Source organism: Anguilla anguilla, chromosome 8 (assembly GCF_013347855.1).
Source record: "Anguilla anguilla isolate fAngAng1 chromosome 8, fAngAng1.pri, whole genome shotgun sequence".
In the NCBI taxonomy this organism is placed as follows: domain Eukaryota; kingdom Metazoa; phylum Chordata; class Actinopteri; order Anguilliformes; family Anguillidae; genus Anguilla; species Anguilla anguilla.
The window spans coordinates 34805072-34828476 of NC_049208.1; the positions used below are offsets into that span (position 1 = coordinate 34805072).

Genomic DNA, 23405 nt, shown 5'->3' on the forward strand with positions numbered 1-23405 from the left:
GCGGCAATCTTACCCAGCAGCCCATTCTTCAGCCTAATAACCACTTAGACTGTTGCACTTTCATCATGTTTACCTCTACTACATTTCCCATACACAGTGAACACCATAGTATTTGGGACAAAGACATATTTTTACTTTATACTCCAAAGATTTTGTTTTGTGAACAAACAATTCAAACATGGATAGTGTTCAGAATCATAGCTTTTATTTAAAGGGATTTATATACATATTGGTTTCACCATGTAACCACAAGAATGACAGAGTGCTACTGTGGCTTCTGATGACAACGCACAACAAGAAATAATATAATAATACAGTCTATAGTTAGAAACAGTAATATTGACATTTGAGTGTTTAACTGGATAAAACATAGCTGTGAGTAAGTCATGTGTCCCAGCTCTCTATAGACCCATTGCTGTTCACACATCAGAGCTCCTCTAACTGTGTGTGACAGGATTTGTATAAATGAAGGGGCTTTGCATACCTGTCCTGCCTCACTGCTCCACACACTTTAAGACCCCCCAGTACTGCTCAGTGACTGTCCAGTCCTTTTACAGACACTGACACAGGCAGCATTATGATGATGTCAAACATTTTACTGCTGGTGATGCTGGGAATCTTTGCTCAGAGTGAGAAAATCTCATTTCATTGTTATTGATCACTTGGGGGTTTTGGTCATATTTTTGTTTGGTAATTTTTCACAAAATCTTTTGCTGTTTTTATACTCAAATTCACATTTATAAAACCTTTACTGAAATATTTATGTTCAAACTTATTCTTTTTCAGAATCAATGGCAGATATAGTTCTGACTCAGACTCCGTCAACTCAGTCTGTTCAGCTGGGAGACACTGTCTCTTTCAGCTGTACAGCCAGTCAGAGCGTTTACGAAAACTTTGATGACGAGCAACTCCATTGGTACCAGCTGAAACCTGGTCAGGCTCCTAAACTTCTGATTTTTCTTGCCACAAGTCGCCAGTCTGGGATTCCTGATCGTTTCAGTGGGAGTGGATCTGGGACTCAGTTTACACTGAAAATCACTGGAGTCCAGGCTGAAGATGCAGGAGATTATTACTGTCAGAGTTACCACAGTGTTCATGTGTTCACACAGTGATACAGAGCCGTACAAAAACCTCCCTCAGTCAGACTGCACAGAGACTGCACTGCTGCAGCTGGGACCTACTGCAGGTGCTGAGGGGGGAGCTACTCACCCGAGACATTGAGGGGCTTTGCTCGAAAACATTGAGCTTCAGTGGATTATTATGGAATCATTCAGATTCCCTATTCAAAAAGATTACACTACATTTTAATTTCAGTGCATCCTGCCTTTATTTAGGAATGTTATTTCGATGAATTTCCAATGATTATGCATTTTGAATTCTTTGTAAAAAAAGTTTAACACAAGATGTCACAGAACCCTGCAGCAGTGAACAGCACAGTGGAGTCACTCAGTCCAGAGCTCTCCCAGCACACATCACACAGGCTGCTGTTACACACCCTGACCAATCAGAGCACCACTGCTGCTTCGGATCAGATCCTCTAACACCATAATAAAGGAGCACAAACTACAGCCTGATAGGCACTGCTGACCAATCCTGTGAGCTGCTGTGTAGAAGGGAACACATCATTATCTGCATGGTCACCATAAGAGGGAGGGATTCATTCAGCTCAGTTGTCCCTTTCTCACTGAGGACAGAGTGATTCCTCTGGTTGACTGTTTGCCTGCAGTCTATCTGTACCAGCAGCACAGTGTGAGCTCCCAGATTCAGTGGCTGTGCTGCTCAGCTGGCTGATAGCAAAATGAATATTAGAGGCTGCTGGCTGCACATGGGAAAGAGCAGGATTTTCTGTGCTCTCCAGATTTTATGGAGGAATTACTGTTCGGGACAAAAATGATAATAAATCTTTATTTATAATGTAGAATACATATTTCAAGGTTAGTGCTGTTGTTTGAATATTGAAAAAGAAAGCATCTTCATTGCTTGTTGTAAAAAAACAACTGCACTAGATACTGAGAAAGAAGGTCTTTTGCGTGAAAACAGGGAACATTGACAGTTTACAGTATTTCAGTTTTCATTAGTTATATATGGATATTCTGTAAATGAATAATTCCCTGCACCTGATGGATGTTATTGACTTTCCGAACTCTTGTAATGAACCTGCCATCAAAGCATACAGAACAATGTCAGAAACAATAATATCGTCATTTTAGTGTTTGACTGTGTAAAAGCAACAGTGAGTAGTGCACGTGTCCCAGCTTTCTGTAGACCCACTGCTGTTCACACATCAGAGCTCCTCTAACTGTGTGTGACAGGATTTGTATAGAGGAAGGGGCTTTGCATACCTGTCCTGCCTCACTGCTCCACACAGTTTAAGACCCCCAGTACTGATCAGTGACTGTCCAGTCCTTTCACAGACACTGACACAGGCAGCATTATGATGATGTCGGTCTTTTTACTGCTGGTGATGCTGGGACTCTTTGCTCAGGGTGAGAAAATCAAATTTTATCGAATTTGATCACTTGGGGTTTTCGTCATATTTTAGAAAATGTTTGGTAATTTTTCACAAAATCTTTTGCTGTTTTATATTCAAGTTCACAATTATATAAACACTTTGCTGAAATATTTATGTTCAAACTTACGTTTATTTTTTTTCAGAATCAATGGCAGATATAGTGCTGACTCAGGATCCAGCAGCTCAGTCTATTCAGCTGGGAGGCACTGTCTCTATCAGCTGTACAGCCAGTCAGAGTGTTTACAGCAATGACCGTCTCAGCTGGTACCAGCAGAAACCTGGTCAGGCTCCTAAACTTCTGATTTATTGGGCCACAAGTCGCCAGTCTGGGATTCCTGATCGTTTCAGTGGGACTGGATCTGGGACTCAGTTCACACTGAAAATCACTGGAGTCCAGGCTGAAGACGCAGGAGATTATTACTGTCAGAGTTTACATCTGATCAGTGGTAGCTGGGTGTTCACACAGTGTTAGAGAGCTGTACAAAAACCTCCTTCAATCAGACTGCACAGGGACTGCACTGCTGCAGCTGGGACCTACTGCAGGTGCTGAGGGGGAGGCACTGATCTGGGACATATTGCCAGTGTACCAGTAGGGGGCGACAATGAGCTTCTGCCCTAAATGTATGCCTCTCTGTACTGAAGAGGAGCTACTCTGTGTCATACACAGAATCCATAGCAGAGCTGCTGCTGAACCACACACACTACTGTACCTCAGCATCACAGGAAACATGTCGTATTTCAGCTCACAAGGAGCAATGATCACCTGGAGTTCACCCTAAGCTGAGGATGTGTACTTTCTCCTAGAGGAGGAATGAGTGGGATTTCAAATGAACTGCTGTCTGAAGGGTATTTTAAGTTGAATACATACATCAGTGTTTATGTAATTAAAGGTGTTTTTGTTCAGATGGTATCCTGGTGACAGCTCAGCCACAATGAACTGAATCGCAGAATTTATTATTTTCTGCAACAGTATTTCTTTAATTGGCACGATCATCTTTTGTTTTTAAGTTTCAAATTTTCTCGTTAGTTATTCAATTTAAACGCAACTTTGCATGATACAGCATGGATAGACTTCCATAACAAGCTCCCATATTATTAAATTTGATCATTTTAAACTCAACGGATATCAATGCATTCATTTTGAATTGATATCCCTTGAGCTTAATGTATTCAATTGCACAGGCATCCATTATATTTCAGGCATGGGGTCAGTACTGGGTTAGTATTATCAAAACCTGTTTGTGGTTGCTGAATAAATGCATCATTGTGTATCTGGAAATTTGAAGGATGGAATATATAAAAGTGTAAGAAAACCCCTCAGATACCCGTCAAGTGTCAAGGTCACCAACTGTAAGAGACCCCCCCCCCCCCCCCCCCCCGACACACCAAACAGCAGAAGTTTCTGAGTGGAGAAGAAATGGGTGCACTCTTACCTGCTGCTGCATGGAACAGGACTAATTTAATATAAAATTTCAATTATTTAACTCCAAAATAATGTTTTAACCAATAATTTTATAGTTATGGAGACCTCTTTTTCTCCATTCAAGAAGTGGAACAGATACAATTAAATTTTTCACTCCATGAAATCACAAGGAAACACTAAATGACTAAAACATTCATTGAAGCCACTGAAAATTTTAAAATGGAGAAAATACAATTTTTTGGACAATCTTTGGAGAATGTGAAATACAAATAGAAATTGTAATCATCAAATTTTTGAATATGTTGTTTTCTAAATATTTATGAATCGAGAATGCATTCTTCTTTACTTTATTCATTGTTGCATTTAAAATGAAAGCATAATTATTTCTTGGCTGCTAATCTTCATTTAAAAAATATTTTCTCACTTGAATGCACAATTGAATTTTTAGATTTCACAGTATTTATGATTATAGACATTTTAAGTTTTCTTATATTGTGATACTTAAACTTTAAATTAAAGTATCACATTATTTTTCAGCACAGATAAGTAAGGGTGCATGTTTCCTCACATGTGAAATCTCTAATCTATTCTTAGCTAACTATGAAAATGAGCCCTCTACCTTCTCAAGCTCAAACAGCTGTCTCAGTGGTGGGGTATTTTGGGCTGAGAAACTGCAAGCTGTTGGGGTGAAACTCAGATTTGCATATGCAGGGCGGGGCAGGCTGGTTCTGCTGTCCCTCAGTGGGACTGACTCAATCTGGGAATAGAGCAGCACTGTGGCCAGGTGTCTGGGCCGTCCCCAGGGGGTTAGTGTGAGCAGAGCACACATCCTGCTGCACAGAACTGCACTGAGCGCGCTCACACATCACTGCTCCTCTCAGCAGGCCTCCAGAGCTGGGACTGCCCCTCCTTAACTGATTCCAGATAAGTTATTTCACACAGAACCTCTCATCACCTCCATCTGGTCTCTGTCTGAGTCTCTTATAAATTGGTATATAGTAATTTAGTAATTATAATTGTATTTTCCATGAAAAGAAAACTCATGTAATATTTCTTAGTCATTTCTCAATACATTTGTGTCAAATATACTATACAGACAGGAATGAAAACCTATTTAGAATTAAACCACTGACTCAATAAATGATATATATTCATTTCCAATTAACACATTTTTAAAGTTGTATTTTTATTATTATCTTATTTGAATTCTTAGGATTATTGCAAACATATTTTCAGTGGCAAGAATGTTATTGTGATTTTATCAGAGTGAGGGCTGGTCTCTTGCTGGAATCACTACAGATATTGCACAAAAACACCACTAGCACAGTCTATTTTTTATAATAACAGCCAGTCAAACAATAACTTTTCAAAGAATCTTTATTATTTCAATGATTTTTATCTAACAGCTCTTGCCAAAATCACACAAACACAAATAAGAAGGCAGATATGCATATTTGTGAGGACACAAGCAGAGCACGTATGAGACATTAGCAGTGACAGCTCAGGCTGGAGGAAGGATTCACACACAGGCCCAGCTCAGTGTGCAGCAGCAAGGAGCAGAGAGGCTGAGAGCAGAGCAGGGTAAACACAGTGTGATCAGAGTGTGTGAGCTGGGCCTGCACCCGCCCTACTCAGCACAGTCAGCTCTCCTCAGTGTCTGAGGGGGGGCAGCCTGGGAGCCCTTTGTGGCCTCACAGGTCAGTGACCCCGCCTTCATCCAGTCGTCCGCACTGAGAGTCAGGGAGCTGCTCCAGCTGTACAGGCCATCCTTCCCCAGGACCCCGGCGCTCCCGGCCACGCCCGAGCTCCTACTGGTACCGTCCACTTTCCAGCGCAGAGTCCAGTCTGACGGGAAGCCCTTGTTTGCCAGACACACCAGTGTGGCCTTCCCCTGCTTCACCTCCACACTGGAGGGGGGCAGGACTGTGAGGGCGGGGACTGTGTCACCTGGGAGACACGGCAGAGACAGTGTGGTCAGACAGTGGACACCCCCCCCCCCCCCCCCCCCCCCATGTGTCAATCATCCTGTCCTTAAAATGAGACTGTGATGTGAAATGTCATACAGAAGTTATCACTTACAACTAATTTGGAATGTCTGAAAAGACTTTATTTGCATTTGCTTTATATTCTACAATATAAAGTACATTGGCATTATTAAAGGTTCTGTCTGCATGCATTCCATAATTATCAGATCGTGACGGTAGTACTTAACAATGATAAAATTCTTCATCACAACCAGAACTGATTCTAGTGCAGTACTTTCAATTTACTCCACTTTTGCAGCTTGAACTGTCGATTATTTCAGTAGCCCACCATAGACCCAATACAATACACAGCGTCTTGCAAAAGAATGGATGCATAATGATATTCACGCTGAAAACCTACAGAATGAACCACGAGGTTCCCGTTGTGTTCCTTCACGTGTATGAACTGAACGCGCATTTAAAAAAAAAAAATCAAATATATAAACATAATATACCGTAGACTAGAGAATGTTATGACATCAGAACATACGAACATAAGTCTGTAATGTAACAAAATTTTTTAGATAATAATGCGATCGCAAATAAGCATTAAAATAAACAAAATCTGAATGAATAAAACGATCCGATTTCATAACCTACAGAAAAGACAAAGTGTATGACAAAGCTGAGGGGGGAGGCATTGATCTGTGACACTGAAGGGCTCTGCTCAAATTCTGAGCTGTTTTGTGCATTAATAACGCTCATTTTTTAATATTTAATACAATTTCTCCAAATGTGAGCACATCCTAAACCTTCCTTTTAAGATCCGTTTGAATTATATTAGCATAAACCTTTCATTGAATGAATACACTTGAGATACTGGCACTTATACACTTGAGATATCAGCACTTTGTAAACACAAGGAAAAGATGCACCGATTTAACAAAAAACTGGAGTTGTGAATTGCAATTCAATTACGTTTACTGTATCAGAGATGCGACTCAACACAAACAAGTGAAATATCTTGAATGTAAAGTTTGTACGTATTTGAGGTTTTTCCAGGGGTAAATTATAATTAAGGATCTAAATAGATTTTTTGGACATTGGTCAATGTTCCCTTAATTTTGATGATGAGACCCAGAAACATTCTAGGATAATTCATGTCCTGTAGTTGCACAGCATCTTTGGAAATTAATACCGAATACCAATGAGCTACCGGCTACAGGGCATTCAGTGATGAGAGTGGCTCTCACACCCCCCAGCAGTGTTCCTCCTGCTCTTTCCCAAACTCCAAACTCAGCTCCATCTTCTGCACTGACTTCACTTTCACCCTTGGTTGTGATAAAACTGATACATCATAGAACATAGGAAATCTCGCTCATTCATTTGCATGGATGTAGGCGTGAGCAAAAGCATTGTTCATAAGTATCGTCATGATTTACAATAGGAGGAATTTTCATGCTTACTGAAGACTCATTTATGTATAATTTTGGCCAAATTTGAATAAGTAATGCAGGATTGACCTTGTGATTCCTTCCAAAATTTCAAGTAATCAGCATTCTATGGCTGTAGAGCACACCACTATGGGTTGAACCTCCATACATGGCACAAGCTGCCATTACACTGTGTGACCACAGGGCGGAGACAGAGAGTGCTGTTTTGCTTCTGATATAAAAGTACTACAGTATAATGAGGGAGAGGAAACTACAGGGCCCTGTTTCATAAAGCAGGATTACTGAGTTAGCTGGATAAGTGCACTGAGTAAAACCCAGAACCATCCAACATATGGCACATGGTCTGAAGTAAAAAGAGCTGTTCTGGGTTATACTCAGCACAGTTACCCAGCTAACTCAGTAACCCTGCTTTGTGAAAAAACCCAGGCTGGTATTACACTTAGACCTAACCAGTGCAGTGTGAAGCAGACCCACAATGGAGTAGTCTGACTATATAAGCTGCACAGGATGTTCTCTCCCCCTGTACATGTAAGTAAGTGATCTGCAGTGGGGGAAAGCAAGTGGTTACTGGGAGAATGTGCATTATGGGAGATGCAGTTTCTCTGTGCTTTCACAAAGTGATGGAGGACATTGATAAACTGCGCATGGAAGGTGGAAGGCATGACTCAATAAATATGACCTCAGATAGAAAAATAAATAAATAAATAAATGATGAAATAATAATAGACGTTCCACTGCTGCACTGGAGATCATAGCAGTAGAGAGTGAAGTAGAGAGTTCCCTTCTACAGTTAGCACAGTAATCCAGTAAAAGTGTACACCAGATCCCTTGGCCCTGTGATATCTGCCCATGGCTTGTCCTATCACTCCTATGCCGACGACACGCAACTCTTTCTCTCCTTCTCCCCATCGGACACACAGGTCCCTGCCCGCATCTCCGCTTGCCTGAGGGACATTCAAAGCTGGATGGACAATCACCACCTGAAGCTCAACCCGGGAAAGACGGAGCTAATCTTTATTCCTGCTCTATCCTCTCCCCTCCTCGACTTTTCCATCTCCCTAGGGGACACCATAGTGACATCATCACCTTGCGCAAAAAATCTCGGAGTGGTGATGGACAACAGGCTGTCCCTCTCCAAGAACATCGCAGCAGTAAGCCGGGCATGCAGATTTTTCCTGTACAACATCCGCAGAATCCGCCCCTTTCTCACCACCTACTCATCCCAGCTCCTGGTCCAAGCAATGGTTCTATCCTGCCTGGACTACTGCAACTCTCTTCTGGCTGGACTACCGGCATCTGCCACCAGACCCCTGCAACTCATTCAGAATGCTGCGGCTCGTCTGGTCTTCAACCTCCCCAGACACTCCCACGTAACTCCCCTGCTCACTACCCTCCACTGGCTGCCTGTTATAGCTCGCATCAAATTTAAAACATTGGTCCTAGCATACCAGGCAGTCAAGGGATCAGCCCCAGCATACCTCCACAAGATATTCAAACCCTACATGCCAGCCAGATCCCTCCATTCTGCTACCTCAGGACGCCTAGCACCTCCCCCTCTTCGCACCTGCACTTCCAGAACACGTCTCCTGTCTGTTCTGGCCCCACGATGGTGGAATGACCTCCCTGTGGAGGTCAGAACAGCTGAGACACTGACCCATTTCAAACGACGACTGAAGACTCACCTCTTTAGGCTGCACCTCTCCCCATCCCTCCCTTCCCCCCCTGTAAATGACTAAGCTTAGGGTTGTAACTAGGCAGCTGTTTCGTAGGTGACTTAGGTGCATTAACTGTCTTAACGACTACTTGTATTTTTTTTTCCATAGATTGCGTTGTTGCCTTTCTCGTTGTTAGTGTTAATCAGTTTAACCATCAGGGTCCAAGTTGAACTATGCGGTTGTTCCCTGCACTTGGACCGGTACTTCTCTCTAGGGGTTTCGTCATACTTGTTCCTGGTTATGGTTATACACTTTGTTGTATGTCGCTCTGGATAAGAGCGTCTGCCAAATGCCTGTAATGTAATCCCTCTGACAAAATAAAGAATCTCATTGTAATCATCTGAAAACTACAGTGTTAAATATGAGGAAGGACCGGCTCATAATGACAAGAGGAAAAGCTCACTATAACAGTGTTTTAGTACACATTCTTTTCACAAGGATATACGACATTTGAATCTTTTCCTGTGCATGCATGATGTCACAGAATTTTTTATTTCTGATACTGAAACATCTATCAGAACAAACAACACAGATATTTATTAAATACACATTTGGCATATTAGTCAGTATGCTGTCACCCGTGACATATTATGGATCTATAAAAGTGCAATCTAATTTAAAAAAAGTAATTCACTTAATGCATACTATAAATATGCTGTCTGGATGAAAACAACAGTGAGTAGTGCACGTGTCCCAGCCCTCTATAGACCAACTGCTGTTCACACATCAGAGCTCCTCTAACTGTATGTGACAGGATTTGTATAGAGGAAGAGGCTTTGCATATCTGTCCTGCTTCACTGCTCTACACACTTTAAGACCCCCAGTACTGATCAGTGACTGTCCAGTCCTTTCACAGACACTGACAAAGGCAGCGCTATAATGATGTTGGTCTTTTTACTGCTGGTGATGCTGGGACTCCTTGTACAAGGTGAGAAAGACAGAACTATTTTAACTTGAGGTTTTAGATATAGTTCACATTTTTGTTTTTTCTTTTCACAAAACAACTGTTTTGACACAAGTTGCCATTATAGTCTAAGTTACCAGAATTCTGCTGATTGTAATATAATAATGTGCATTGACATCCATTGCCATTTGTTTTTCAGAATCAATGGCAGATGTAGTTCTGACTCAGGATCCATCAGCTCAGTCTATTCAGCTGGGAGACACTGTTTCTATCAGCTGTACAGCCAGTCAGAGCGTTTACACTGACAGCAGTGGTGACAGACTCAGCTGGTACCTGCAGAAACCTGGTCAGGCTCCTAAACTTCTGATTTATCTTGCCACAAGTCGCCAGTCTGGGATTCCTGATCGTTTCAGTGGGAGTGGATCTGGGACTCAGTTCACACTGAAAATCACTGGAGTCCAGGCTGAAGATGCAGGAGATTATTACTGTCAGAGTTACCACTACATCAACAGTAAAGTTATATTCACACAGTGATACAGAGCCGTACAAAAACCTCCTTCAGTCAGACTGCACAGAGACTGCACTGCTGCAGCTGGGACCTACTGCAGGTGCTGAGGGGGGAGGCATTGATCTGTGACACTGAGGGACACTGCTCAAATTTTGTGCAATAATAATTCACATATTCTAATATTATTACCATTTCTCTAAATGTTAATGTGAGCACATCCAAAACCTTCCTCTTAAGATCAATTTTTATTAAATAAGCATTAACCTTTCATTGAAGGACTACACTTGAGATACTGGCACTTATACACTTGAGATATCAGTACTTTGTAAATACAAGGAAAAGATGCACAGATTTAACAAAAGACTGGAGTGGTGAATTGCATTTCGATTACATTTACTGGACCAGAGGTGGGACTCAACACACACAAGTGAAATATCTTGAATATAAAGTTTGTATGTATTTGAGGTTTTTCCAGGGGTAAATTATAATTAAGGATCTAAACAGATTTTTTGGACACTGGTCAATGTTCCCTTAATTTTGATGATGAGACCCAGAAACATTCTAGGATAATTCATGTCCTGTAGTTGCACAGCATCTTTGGAAATTAATACGGAATACCAATGAGCTACCGGCTACAGGGCATTCAGTGATGAGAGTGGCTCTCACACCCCCCAGCAGTGTTCCTCCTGCTCTTTCCCAAACTCCAAACTCAGCTCCATCTTCTGCACTGTCTTCACTTTCACCCTCGGTTGTGAAAAACTGATACATCATAGGAAATCTCGCTCATTCATTTGCATGGATGTTGGTGTGAGCAAAAGCATTGTTCAAAAGTATCGTCATGATTTACAATAGGTGGAATTTTCATGTTTACTGAAGACTCATTTAAGTATAATTTTGGCCAAATTTGAATAAGTAATGCAGGATTGACCCTGTGCTCCCTTCCAAATTTTCAAGTAATCAGCATTCTATGGCTGTAGAGGACACCACTATGAGTTGAGCTTCTATGCATGGCACAAGCTGCCATTACACTGCGTGACCACAGGGAGGAAACAGAGAGTGCTGTTTTACTCCTGATGTAAAAGAACTACAGTATAATGAGTGAGCGGAAACTACAGGGCCCTGTTTCATAAAGCAGGATTACTGAGTTAGCTGGATAAGTGCACTGAGTAAAACCCAGAACCATCCAAAATATGGCACATGGTCTGAAGTAAAAAGAGCTGTTCCGGGTTTTACTCAGCACAGTTACCCAGCGAACTCAGTAACCCTGCTTTGTGAAAACCCCCGCAGGCTGGTATTACATTTAGACCTAACCGGTGCAGTCTAAAGCAGCCCCACAATACAGTAGTCTGTCTATATTAGCTGAACAGGATGTATACTTCCCCTGTACATCTAAGTAAGTGATCTGCAGTGGGGGAAAGCAAGTGGTTCCTGGGAGAATGTGCATTATGGGAGATGCAGTTTCTCTGTGCTCTCACAAAGTGATGGAGGACATTGAAACAATGGGCATGGAAGATGGAAGGCATGACTCCATAAATATGATCTCACATAAAAAGCAAATTAAAAAAATAAATCAGTGATGAAACAATAATGGACGTTCCACTGCTACACTGGAGAACATAGCAGTAGAGAGTGAAGTAGAGAGTTCCCTTCTACAGTTAGCACAGTAATCCCTCTGATAACATAAAGAATCTCATTATAATCATCTGAAAACTACAGTGTTAAATATGAAGGAAGGACCTGCTCATAATGACAAAAGGAAAAGGTCATTCTAACAGTGTTTTAATTCACATTATTTCCAGAAGGACATTTGAATCATTTCCTGTGCATGTATGATGTCACTGAATTTATTATTTCTGATACTGAAACGTCTATCAGAACAAACAACACAGACATTCATTAAATACACATTTTCTGGAATATTAGTCAATATGCTGTCACCCGTGACCAATTATGGATCTATAAAAGTGCAATCTCATTTCAGAAATAATTCACTTCATGCATGCAATAAATATCTTGTCTGGATAAAATAGCATAGACTGTAAATGAATAATTCCCTGTACCTGACTGATGTCCTTGACTTTCTGAACTCCGTGTAATGAACCTGCAATCAGAGCATACAACATGTGAATATATTAAACACAAATTTAACAATCATACCTCATATTCAAGGCAAGGCAAGGCAAGGCAAGGCAGGTCTATTTATATAGCACAATTCATATAACAATGGCAATTGAAAGTGCTTTACACAGTGCATAAAAATACATAATTAATAATTTAAAAAAAGATAAATAGAGTAATAAGAATAGATAAATAAGTACAAATAAATAAAACTTAATTAGTCATAGATACTGCAGAACATGAAGTTTTTAAGCCTAGTTATGAATATATTTAGTGTTTGGGCCTGTTTGAATTCTTCAGGGAGTTTATTCCAGATGCACGAGGCAGAGTGACTAAAAGCTGCTTCACCGTGTTTTGTTTTCACTCTTGGAGTGTTTAATAGACTGGACCCAGCTGACCTTAGGGGTGTAGCTGGAATGTAAGGTGAGAGGAGGTCTGATATGTATTTTGGTCCAAGATTTATAGACAATTAGCAGTACTTTGAATTCAATTCTCTGACTGCTTGACAGTGTAGAGATCTGAGCCAGTCTTCACCAGTCACACGTGATACAATGTCAGAAATAGTAAAGGTGATGTTTGAATGTTTTACTGGGCAAAAAAGAAGTGAAGAGTGCACATGTCTCAGCCCTCTACAGACCCACAGCTGTTCACACATCAGAGCTCCTCTAACTGTGTGTGACAGGATTTGTATAGAGGAAGGGGCTTTGCATACCTGTCCTGCCTCACTGCTCTACACACTTTAAGACCCCCCAGTACTGATCAGTGACTGTCCAGTCCTTTCACAGACACTGACACAGGCAGCAATATGATGATGTTAAACTGTTTTCTGCTGGTGATGCTGGGAGTCCTTGTACAAGGTGAGAAAGACAGATCCATTTTACCTTGAGATTTTAAAGTGTTCTTCTTCTTTGTTTACTTTTTCACAACACAAATGTTTTTACAACAATTGGCATTTTGTGTAGTCAAATTCACAAAAGAATTGTGCATAAATTGAAAATATTTATCTGCACTGACATCCATTTCCATTTTGTTCTTTTTCAGGATCAATGGCAGATATAGTTCTGACTCAGGATCCAGCAGCTCAATCTGTTCAGCTGGGAGACACTGTCTCTATCAGCTGTACAGCCAGTCAGAGCGTTTACAGTGGCAACTACCTCCACTGGTACCAGCAGAAACCTGGTCAGGCTCCTAAACTTCTGATTTATGCTGCCACAACTCGCCAGTCTGGGATTCCTGATCGTTTCAGTGGGAGTGGATCTGGGACTCAGTGTACACTGAAAATCACTGGAGTCCAGGCTGAAGATGCAGGAGATTATTACTGTCAGCAGGGCTGGAGCACTCCGTACACACAGTGATAGAGAGCCGTACAAAAACCTCCCTCAGTCAGACTGCACTGCTGCAGCTGGGACCTACTGCAGGTGCTGAGGGGGGAGGCACTGATCTGGGACATATTGCCAGTGGACCAGTAGGGGGCGACAATGAGCTTCTGCCCTAAATTTATGCCTCTCTGTACTGAAGAGGAGCTACTCTGTGTCATGCACAGAACCCATAGCAGAGCTGCTGCTGAACCACACACACTACTGTACCACAGCATCACAGGAAACACGTCGTATATCAGCTCACAAGAAGCAATGATCACCTGGAGTTCACCCTAAGCTGAGGATGTGTACTTTCTCCTAGAGGAGGAATGAGTGGGATTTCAAATTAACTGCTGTCTGAAGGGTATTTTGAGTTAAATACATACTTCAGAGTTTATGTAATTAAAGTTGTTTCTGTTCAGATGGGATCCTGGTGACATCTCAGCCACGATGCACTGAATCGCAGAATTTATTATTTTCTGCGACAGTATTTCTTTGATTGGCACCATCATCTTTTTTTTTTTTAGTTTCAAATTTTCTCGTTAGTTATTCAATTTAAACGCAACTTTGCATGATACAGCATGGATAGACTTCCATAACAAGCTCCCATATTATTAAATTTGATCATTTTAAACTCAACGGATATCAATGCATTCATTTTGAATTGATATCCCTTGAGCTTAATGCATTCAATTGCACAGGCATCCATTATGTTTCAGGCATGGGGTCAGTACTGGGTTAGTATTACCAAAACCTGTTAGTGTTTACTGAATAAATGCAGCATTGCGTATTTGGAAATTTTAAGGATGGAATATATAAAAGTGAGAAAACCCCTCAGATACTCGTCAAGTGTCAAGATCACCAACTGTAAGAGACCCCTCTGATGCACCAGACAGCAGAAGTATCTGAGTGGAGAAGAAATGCGTGTAGTCTTACCTGCTGCTGCATGGAACAGCACTAATATAATATTATTTCAATGATTTAACTCCAAAATAATGTTTTAACCAATAACTTAATAGTTATGGAGACCTCTTTTTCTACATTCAAAAAGTGGAACAGATACAATTAAATTTTTCACTCCATGAAATCACAAGGAAACACTAAATGGCTAAAACTCTCATTGAAGCCAGTGACAATTTTAAAATGCAGAAAATAATTTTTTTTTTTTAATCTTTGGAGTATTTGAAATGCAAATAGTAATTGTAATCATCAAATTTTTGTAAGAATATGTTGTTTTCTGAATATTTATGAATAGAGAACCCATTTAAAAAAAAAATTAATTTATGCATTTACAATGAAAGTATAATTTTGCTTGTCTGCTTATCTTCGTTTATAAAATATTATCTCACTTGAATGCACAATTGTATTTTGAGATTAAACTGTATTTATGATTCTAGGCACTTTCATTTAGTTATATTATGATACTTAAAGGTTAAGTTTAAGTATCACATTATTTTTCTGCACAGATAAGTAAGGGTGGAAGTTCCCTCGGATGTGACATCTCTAATCTGAGATTCACACTAAGGCAGACGTAAGGTACACACACATCCTATTTTTAGCTAACTATGGAAATGAGCCCTCTACCTCCTCATGCTCAAACAGCTGTCTCAGTGCTGGGGTATTTTGGGCTGAGAAACTGCAAGCTGTGGGGGTGAAACTCAGATTTGCATATGCAGGGCGGGGCAGGCTGGTTCTGCTGTCCCTCAGTGGGACTGACTCAATCTGGGAATAGAGCAGCACTGTGGCCAGGTGTCTGGGCCGTCCCCAGGGGGTTAGTGTGAGCAGAGCACACATCCTGCTGCACAGAACTGCACTGAGCGCGCTCACACATCACTGCTCCTCTCAGCAGGCCTCCAGAGCTGGGACTGCCCCTCCTTAACTGATTCCAGATCAGTTATTTCACACACAGTCTCTCATAACCTCCATCTGGTCTCAGTCTGAGTCTCTTATAAATTGGTATATAGTAATTTAGTAATTAATTATAATTGTATTTTCCATGAAAAGAAAACTCATGTAATATTTCTTAGTGGTTTCTCAATATATTTGTGTAAAATATACTGTACAAATCTATTAAACCACTGACCCAATAAATAATATATATACTTTTTCAATTAACACATTTTTAAAGTTTTATTTTTATTATTTTATTTGAATTCTTGGGAGTATTACAAAAGTATTTCAGTGGCAAGAACGTAATTGTGATTTCATCAGAGTGAGGGCTGGCCTGTTGATGGAATCACTACAGTTTTAGCACAAAAACAACAGGAGCACAAAAGTCTATTTTTATAATAACAGCCAGTAAAACAATAACTTTTCAAAAAATCTTTATTATTTCAATGATTTTTATCTAACAGCTATTGCCAAAATCACACAAACACAAATAAGAAGGCAGGTATGCATATTTGTTGAGGACACAAGCAGAGCACATGTGAGACATTAGCAGTGACAGCTCAGGCTGGAGGAAGGATTCACACACAGGCCCAGCTCAGTGTGCAGCAGTAAGGAGCAGAGAGGCTGAGAGCAGAGCAGGGTAAACACAGTGTGATCAGAGTGTGTGAGCTGGGCCTGCACCCGCCCTACTCAGCACAGTCAGCTCTCCTCAGTGTCTGAGGGGGGGCAGACTGGGAGCCCTTTGTGGCCTCACAGGTCAGTGACCCCGCCTTCATCCAGTCGTCCGCACTGAGAGTCAGGGAGCTGCTCCAGCTGTACAAGCCGTCCTTCCCCAGGACCCCGGAGCTCCCGGCCACGCCCGAGCTCCTACTGGTACCGTCCACTTTCCAGCGCAGAGTCCAGTCTGACGGGAAGCCCTTGTTGGCCAGACACACCAATGTGGCCTTCCCCTGCTTCACCTCCACACTGGAGGGGGGCAGGACTGTGAGGGTGGGGACTGTGTCACCTGGGAGACAGAGCAGAGATGTGGTGAGGTCAGACAGTGGACACGCCCCCATGTGTCAATCATTCTGTCCTTGAAATGAGACTGAGACGTGAAATGTCATACAGAAGTTATCACTTACAACTAATTTGGAATGTCTGAAAAGACTTTATTCACATGTACTTTATATTCTACAATATAAAGTACATTGACATTATTAAAGGTTCTGTCTGCATGCATTCCATAATTATCAGATCGTGACGGTAGTACTTAACAATGATAAAATTCTTCATCACAACCAGAACTTATTCTAGTGCAGTACTTTCAATTTACTCCACTTTTGCAGCTTGAACTGTCGATTATTTCAGTAGCCTACCATAGACCCAATACAATACGCAGAACGTCTTGCAAAAGAATGGATACATAATGATATTCACGCTGAAAACCTACAGAATGAACCACGAGGTTCCCGTTGTGTTCCTTCACGTGTATGAACTGAACGCGCACTCCGGCAGCAAGAAACAATTTTCATAGAACTTTTACATTAAGTTTTCAAAAGAATGACCCATTTGGTAAATATTTTCATTGCATTGGAAATTCCTCGCTTTTTAAAAAAAATCTAAAATATAAACATAATATACCGTAGACTAGAGAATGTTATGACATCAGAACATAAGAACATAAGTGTGTAATGTAACAACAATTTTTATATAATAATGCGATGGCAAATAAACATGAAAATAAACTAAATCTGAATGAATAAAACGATCGGATTTCATAACCAACACAAACGACAAGGTGTATGAAGTAGGCTATGATCCAATTTCATTTTAAAGTGTGAAAAATAAATAACTCTGATTAAATCATTTAAATTTTTTATATTTAGTGTTAGGTGGACAACACTATTTTATTCCACATTTCTGAGAAAGAGATTGTAATTTATGGCACGGTCTGCAAAACGACATTCTCCTACAGAGTGATCCTGCCGACGGCAAGGGAGCCAATGCAATTTAATTTAGTTCACCTCGAGCGCAAAATAGAAAGTTACTGCAGTACGGTCATCTAAACATCAATAGGCCTACGATAAAGACAAACTGCCTGAAGTCAATATGGGCTAGAATAAAAAGTATTTGACATCATTTGACAATCTGACTAACATTTCTGTTTTTCATTCACGCATCTCCAGAATTACAATTTTGATTCACGACATCGAACGTCGGAAAATTGCAGCATATTAAAAAAAGGAACGCAACAACATCGACAGGTGAAGGATGTGGAAGAGAATTACTTACGTCCAACTGACAGTTTTGTGCCGCCACCAAAAGTGTACCACAGTGATACAGACTCATTCACGCGCCGTACAAAAACCTCTCACTCTAGAGACACAGCCGACCGTTGGCTTTTCCATTCTTCAAGACTTCACGCAGCTTTTCAAATGTATCAACGATTCGCTTGTAAAGAATGTGTTGCATGTACTTGGATTTGTATGTATCCGACGCAAATGTATAGTACTCTTTTGAGCTTTTCACATGCATATCTTTTATTTTATTTCTAGCTCAACGACTGATTCAGCCGGCAGAAAATAGAATGTGGAATGTAAAATGCAAACAACCCGCAGAAACGTAATGTAAAACGAATGTATTAAAACAGATAGAATCTTCTAATATTTCTGCGGAAAATGTTGAAAAGCCTTGTTTGTATAGCCACTTACTGCCGACTTCCAGTTTGGTCCCGCCACCGAAAGTCCACCACAGTGATTCAGTCTGATTAAATGGCTGCACAAAAACCTGCCTGTTGTGCACACTGTTGATCCGTCAGACATGTGTAGCCTTAGGAAGTCCCCTGCTGGAGAATCGTGGAACGACAATGAAGATGATGTTCGGAAAGCTTATCAACGCAAGTCGTTATGGTGTGCGAGTCATCAATATTAAATATGTTTCAAAATACATTCTGTGACAAATGCTCTTCGATTCAGGTGAAATGAAAAATGATGTGACGGTGACAGGTGTAGTAGCGCGAGATGAGCAGAGGAGCGCTGTTCACCTCCTCTTTGAAAAGCGTCATTGTTTCCTGCTATCGTCGAATCCCAGAGGAATTCAGTGCCATGGACAGCCATACAGGTATTCATTCATCCTTTTTTAATTTGTATTTTTTTTCGTCTTACTCAGACCTCATTTTGAACAGTTTGAACTTAAACAGAAAATATTCTTTATACAATGGCCACTTTAACTTAATTTAGAGTTTTGTCTTGATCAGTGCCAGTTCTATACCAGGGATAATAAGACTGATGTGAAAGTGGAAGTTTCAATCCTGTGTCACTGAGAGATCCCAGTCCGGTAAAGTAAACAATAAGACCTCTGTGTATTCCTTGACTCTGTGTGTTCTCAGCTGGGAGACACAGGCTTGGGTCAGCATCTGTGGGGACGATCACGCAGCACTAGTGAAGCAGTCCCAGAGTGAAGTCCCCAGGATCTGGGCAGTGGATCTTTTATCTGGCGGTGGGGAGCCTCTATGTGCTGCAGCTGGAGCCGCTCCTGGAAGACAGGCTGCTCCCAGGTGTTGGATAGTTGCTGTAGCTCCAGGGCCTTGACTGGGCAGATCCACTCTGGCCAGCGGCTGCTGTCCATGGTCCTGCACACACGGGGGATCAGGAGAGGTGACAGGAGAGAGAGAGAGAGAGAGAGAGAGAGAGATGGAAGCTGGGCGGGGCATCCAATCCCTGCCTCACGAGAGATAAAAACAGCAGTGAATAGAGCACGTGTCTGGAAATCAGGAAACATTCATTGCAATACAGTATTTCACTTTTCATTGATTCTGTATAGATATACAGCAAATGAATAATTCACTGTGTCTGACTGATGTCCCTGACTGTTTGATCTCTTGTAATGAACCTGTCATCAGTGCACACAATATCTACATTTATCAACCATATATTTTCAATTATACCTCAAATTCAGCCAGTCTTCACTGGTTACACATCAATAATCATGCAGTCAGAATCAGTAATATTTACTTTCAAATACTTGACTGGGTAAAAACATCAGTGAATAGTGCAAGTGTCCCAGCCCTCTACAGACCAACTGCTGTTCACACATCAGAGCTCCTCTAACTGTGTGTGACAGGATTTGTATAGAGGAAGGGGCTTTGCATACCTGTCCTGCCTCACTGCTCCACACTCTTTAAGGCCCTCAGTACTGATCAGTGACTGTCCAGTCCTTTCACAGACACTGACACAGGCAGCATTATGATGATGTCAAACTTTCTACTGCTGGTAACGCTGGGACTCCTTGTACAGGGTGAGAATGATAGATCCACATTAATTTCAGATATTGGTTATAGATCACATTATCATTGTTCACTTTTCACAAAATAAATGATTTCACAAAAGTTGACATTATAGCCTAGTCCAAATAAACAGATTTCAGCAAATTGTTTGAATAGTAACATGTATTGACATCCATTTCAATGTTTTGTTTTTCAGAATCAATGGCAGATATAGTTCTGACTCAGTCTCCAGCAGCTCAGTCAGTTCAGCTGGGAGTCACTGTCTCTATCAGCTGTACAACCAGTCAGAGTGTTTCCAGCAGCTACCTCCACTGGTACCAGCAGAAACCTGGTCAGGCTCCTAAACTTCTGATCTATAGTGCCACTACTCGCCAGTCTGGGATTCCTGATCGTTTCAGTGGGAGTGGATCTGGGACTCAGTTTACACTGAAAATCACTGGAGTCCAGGCTGAAGATCCAGGAGATTATTACTGTCAGCAGGGATATAGCTCGCCGACACAGTGATACAGAGCCGAACAAAAACCTCCCTCAGTCAGACTGCACAGAGACTGCACTGCTGCAGCTGGGACCTACTGCAGGTGCTGAGGGGGGAGGCATTGATCTGTGACACTGAGGGGCCCTGCTCAAATTCTGAGCTGTTTTGTGCATTAATAACGCTCATTTTTTAATATTTAATACAAGTTCTCCAAATGTAAGCTCACCCAAAATCTTCCTTTTAAGATCCGTTTTAATTATATTAGCTTTTCATTGAATGAATGCACTTGAGATACTGGCACTTATACACTTGAGATATCAGCACTTTGTAAACACAAGGAAAAGATGCACCGATTTAACAAAAGACTGGAGTGGTGAATTGCAATTCAATGACATTTCCTGGACGAGAGGTGGGACTCAACACACACAAGTGAAATATCTTGAATGTAAAGTTTGTACGTATTTGAGGTTTTTCCAGGGGTAAATTATAATTAAGGATCGAAATAGATTTTTTGGACACTGGTCAATGTTCCCTTAATTTTGATGATGAGACCCAGAAACATTCTAGGATAATTCATGTCCTGTAGTTGCACAGCATCTTTGGAAATTAATACCGAATACCGATGAGCTACCGGCTACAGGGCATTCAGTGATGAGAGTGGCTCTCACACCCCCAGCAGTGTTCCTCCTGCTCTTTCCCAAACTCCAAACTCAGCTCCATCTTCAGCACTGTCTTCACTTTCACGCTTGGTTGTGATTAAACTGATACATCATAGGAAATCTCGCTCATTCATTTGCATTGATGTACAGTAGGTGTGAGCAAAAGCATTGTTCATAAGTATCGCCGTGATTTACAATAGGAGGACTTTTCATGCTTACTGAAGACTCATTTAAGTATAATTTTGGCCAAATTTTAATAAGTAATGCATGATTGACCCTGTGCTCCCTTCCAAATTTTCAAGTAATCAGCATTCTATGGCTGTAGGTGACACCACTATGGGTTGAGCATCTATACATGGCACAAGCTGCCGTTACAATGTGTGGCCACAGGGCGGAGACAGAGAGTGCTGTTTTGCTCCTGATATAAAAGCACTGCAGTATAATGAGGGAGAGGAAACTGCAGGGCCCTGTTTCATAAAGCAGGATTACTGAGTTAGCTGGATAAGTGCACTGAGTAAAACCCAGAACCATCCAAAATGTGGAACATGGACTGAAGTATAAACAGCTGTTCCGAGTTTTACTCAGCACAGTTACCCAGCGAACTCAGTAATCCTGTTTTGTGAAAAAAAAAACCCAGGCTGGTATTACATTTAGATCGAACCAGTGCAGTTTGAAGCAGCCACACAACAGGGTAGTCCGTCTATATACGCTGAAAAGGATCTTATACTCTCCCGCTGTTCATGTAAGTGAGTGATCTGCAGTGGGGGAAAACAAGTGGATCCTGGGAGAATGTGCATTATGGGAGATGCAGTTTCTCTGTGCTCTCACAAAGTGATGGATGACATTGATAAAATGGGCATGGAAGATGGAAGGCATGACTCAATAAATATAATCTCAGACAAAAAAAGAAAGAAAAATATATCAGCGAAAAACAATAATTGGCGTTCCACTGCTGCACTGGAGATCATAGCAGTGGAGAGTGAAGTAGAGTTCCCTTCTACAGTTTGCACAGTGTTCCCTCTGATAAAACAAAGAATCTTATTATAATCATCTGAGAACTATAGTGTTAAATATGAAGGAAGGACCTGCTCATGACAAGAGGAAAAGCTCACTATAACAGTGTTTTAGTACACAATCTTTTCACAAGGATATACCACATTTGAATCATTTCCTGCGCATGTAAGATGCAGCGGAATTTCTTATTTCTGATACTGAAACGTCTATCAAAACAAACAACACAGATATTTATTAAATACACATTTTCTGGAATATTAGTCAATATGCTGTCACCCATGACAAATTATGGATCTATAAAAGTGCAATCTAATTTTTAAAAAGTAATTCACTTAACACATACTATAAATATGCTGTCTGGATAAAAATAGCAGTGAATAGTGTACGTGTCCCAGCCCTCTACAGACCCACTGCTGTTCACATATCAGAGCTCCTCTAACTGTGTGTGACAGGATTTGTATAGAGGAAGGGGCTTTGCATACCTGTCCTGCTTCACTGCTCCACACACTTTAAGACCCCCAGGACCGATCAGTGACTGTCCAGTCCTTTCACAGACACTGACACAGGCAGCATTATGATGATGTCAGTCGTTCTACTGCTGGTGATGTTGGGACTTTTTGTACAAGGTGAGAAAGATTGATGCATTTTAACTTGGGATTTTGCATATAGTTCACCATTTTCACAACACAACTGTTTTTATAAATATTGGCATTATTGACAAATTTTCCAGAATATTGCATTGTTGGACAATATTAATGTGCTCTCGCATCAATTTCCATGTTTTGTTTTTCAGGATCAATGGCAGATATAGTGCTGACTCAAGATCCAGCAGCTCGGTCTGTTCAGCAGGGAGACACTGTCTCTATCAGCTGTACAGCTAGTCAGAGTGTGGGTGACTGCATAATTTCCGAAGATGACTTCGGTCCCTGTCTCTACTGGTACCTGCAGAAACCTGGCCAGGCTCCTAAAACTCTGATTTTTGGTGCCACATATCGCCAGACTGGGATTCCTGATCGTTTCAGTGGGAGTGGATCTGGGACTCAGTTTACACTGAAAATCACTGGAGTCCAGACTGAAGATGCAGGAGATTATTACTGTCAGAGTTACCACAGTGGTGATGTGTTCACACAGTGATACAGAGCCG

The 23405-nt window shown here is 41.1% G+C and overlaps 5 gene segments (V, D, J or C); 4 read left to right on the forward strand and 1 right to left on the reverse strand.

Annotated features, from left to right (window-relative positions):
- The first annotated feature begins 2434 nt into the window (after positions 1-2434).
- LOC118233509 lies at positions 2435-3783 on the forward strand. The segment is given in 2 exon segments: positions 2435-2486; positions 2656-3783. Coding segments are annotated over 2 exon segments (381 nt in total).
- A 1513-nt stretch (positions 3784-5296) lies between these two features.
- On the reverse strand, positions 5297-18665 carry LOC118233540. The segment is given in 2 exon segments: positions 5297-5882; positions 18620-18665. Coding segments are annotated over 2 exon segments (351 nt in total).
- On the forward strand, positions 9802-10750 carry LOC118233506. The segment is given in 2 exon segments: positions 9802-9996; positions 10172-10750. Coding segments are annotated over 2 exon segments (384 nt in total).
- Positions 18666-20047: 1382 nt separating the features above from the next.
- On the forward strand, positions 20048-20617 carry LOC118233534. The segment is given in 2 exon segments: positions 20048-20124; positions 20310-20617. Coding segments are annotated over 2 exon segments (360 nt in total).
- A 2206-nt stretch (positions 20618-22823) lies between these two features.
- Positions 22824-23395, forward strand: LOC118234196. The segment is given in 2 exon segments: positions 22824-22887; positions 23055-23395. Coding segments are annotated over 2 exon segments (393 nt in total).
- Positions 23396-23405: the final 10 nt, after the last annotated feature.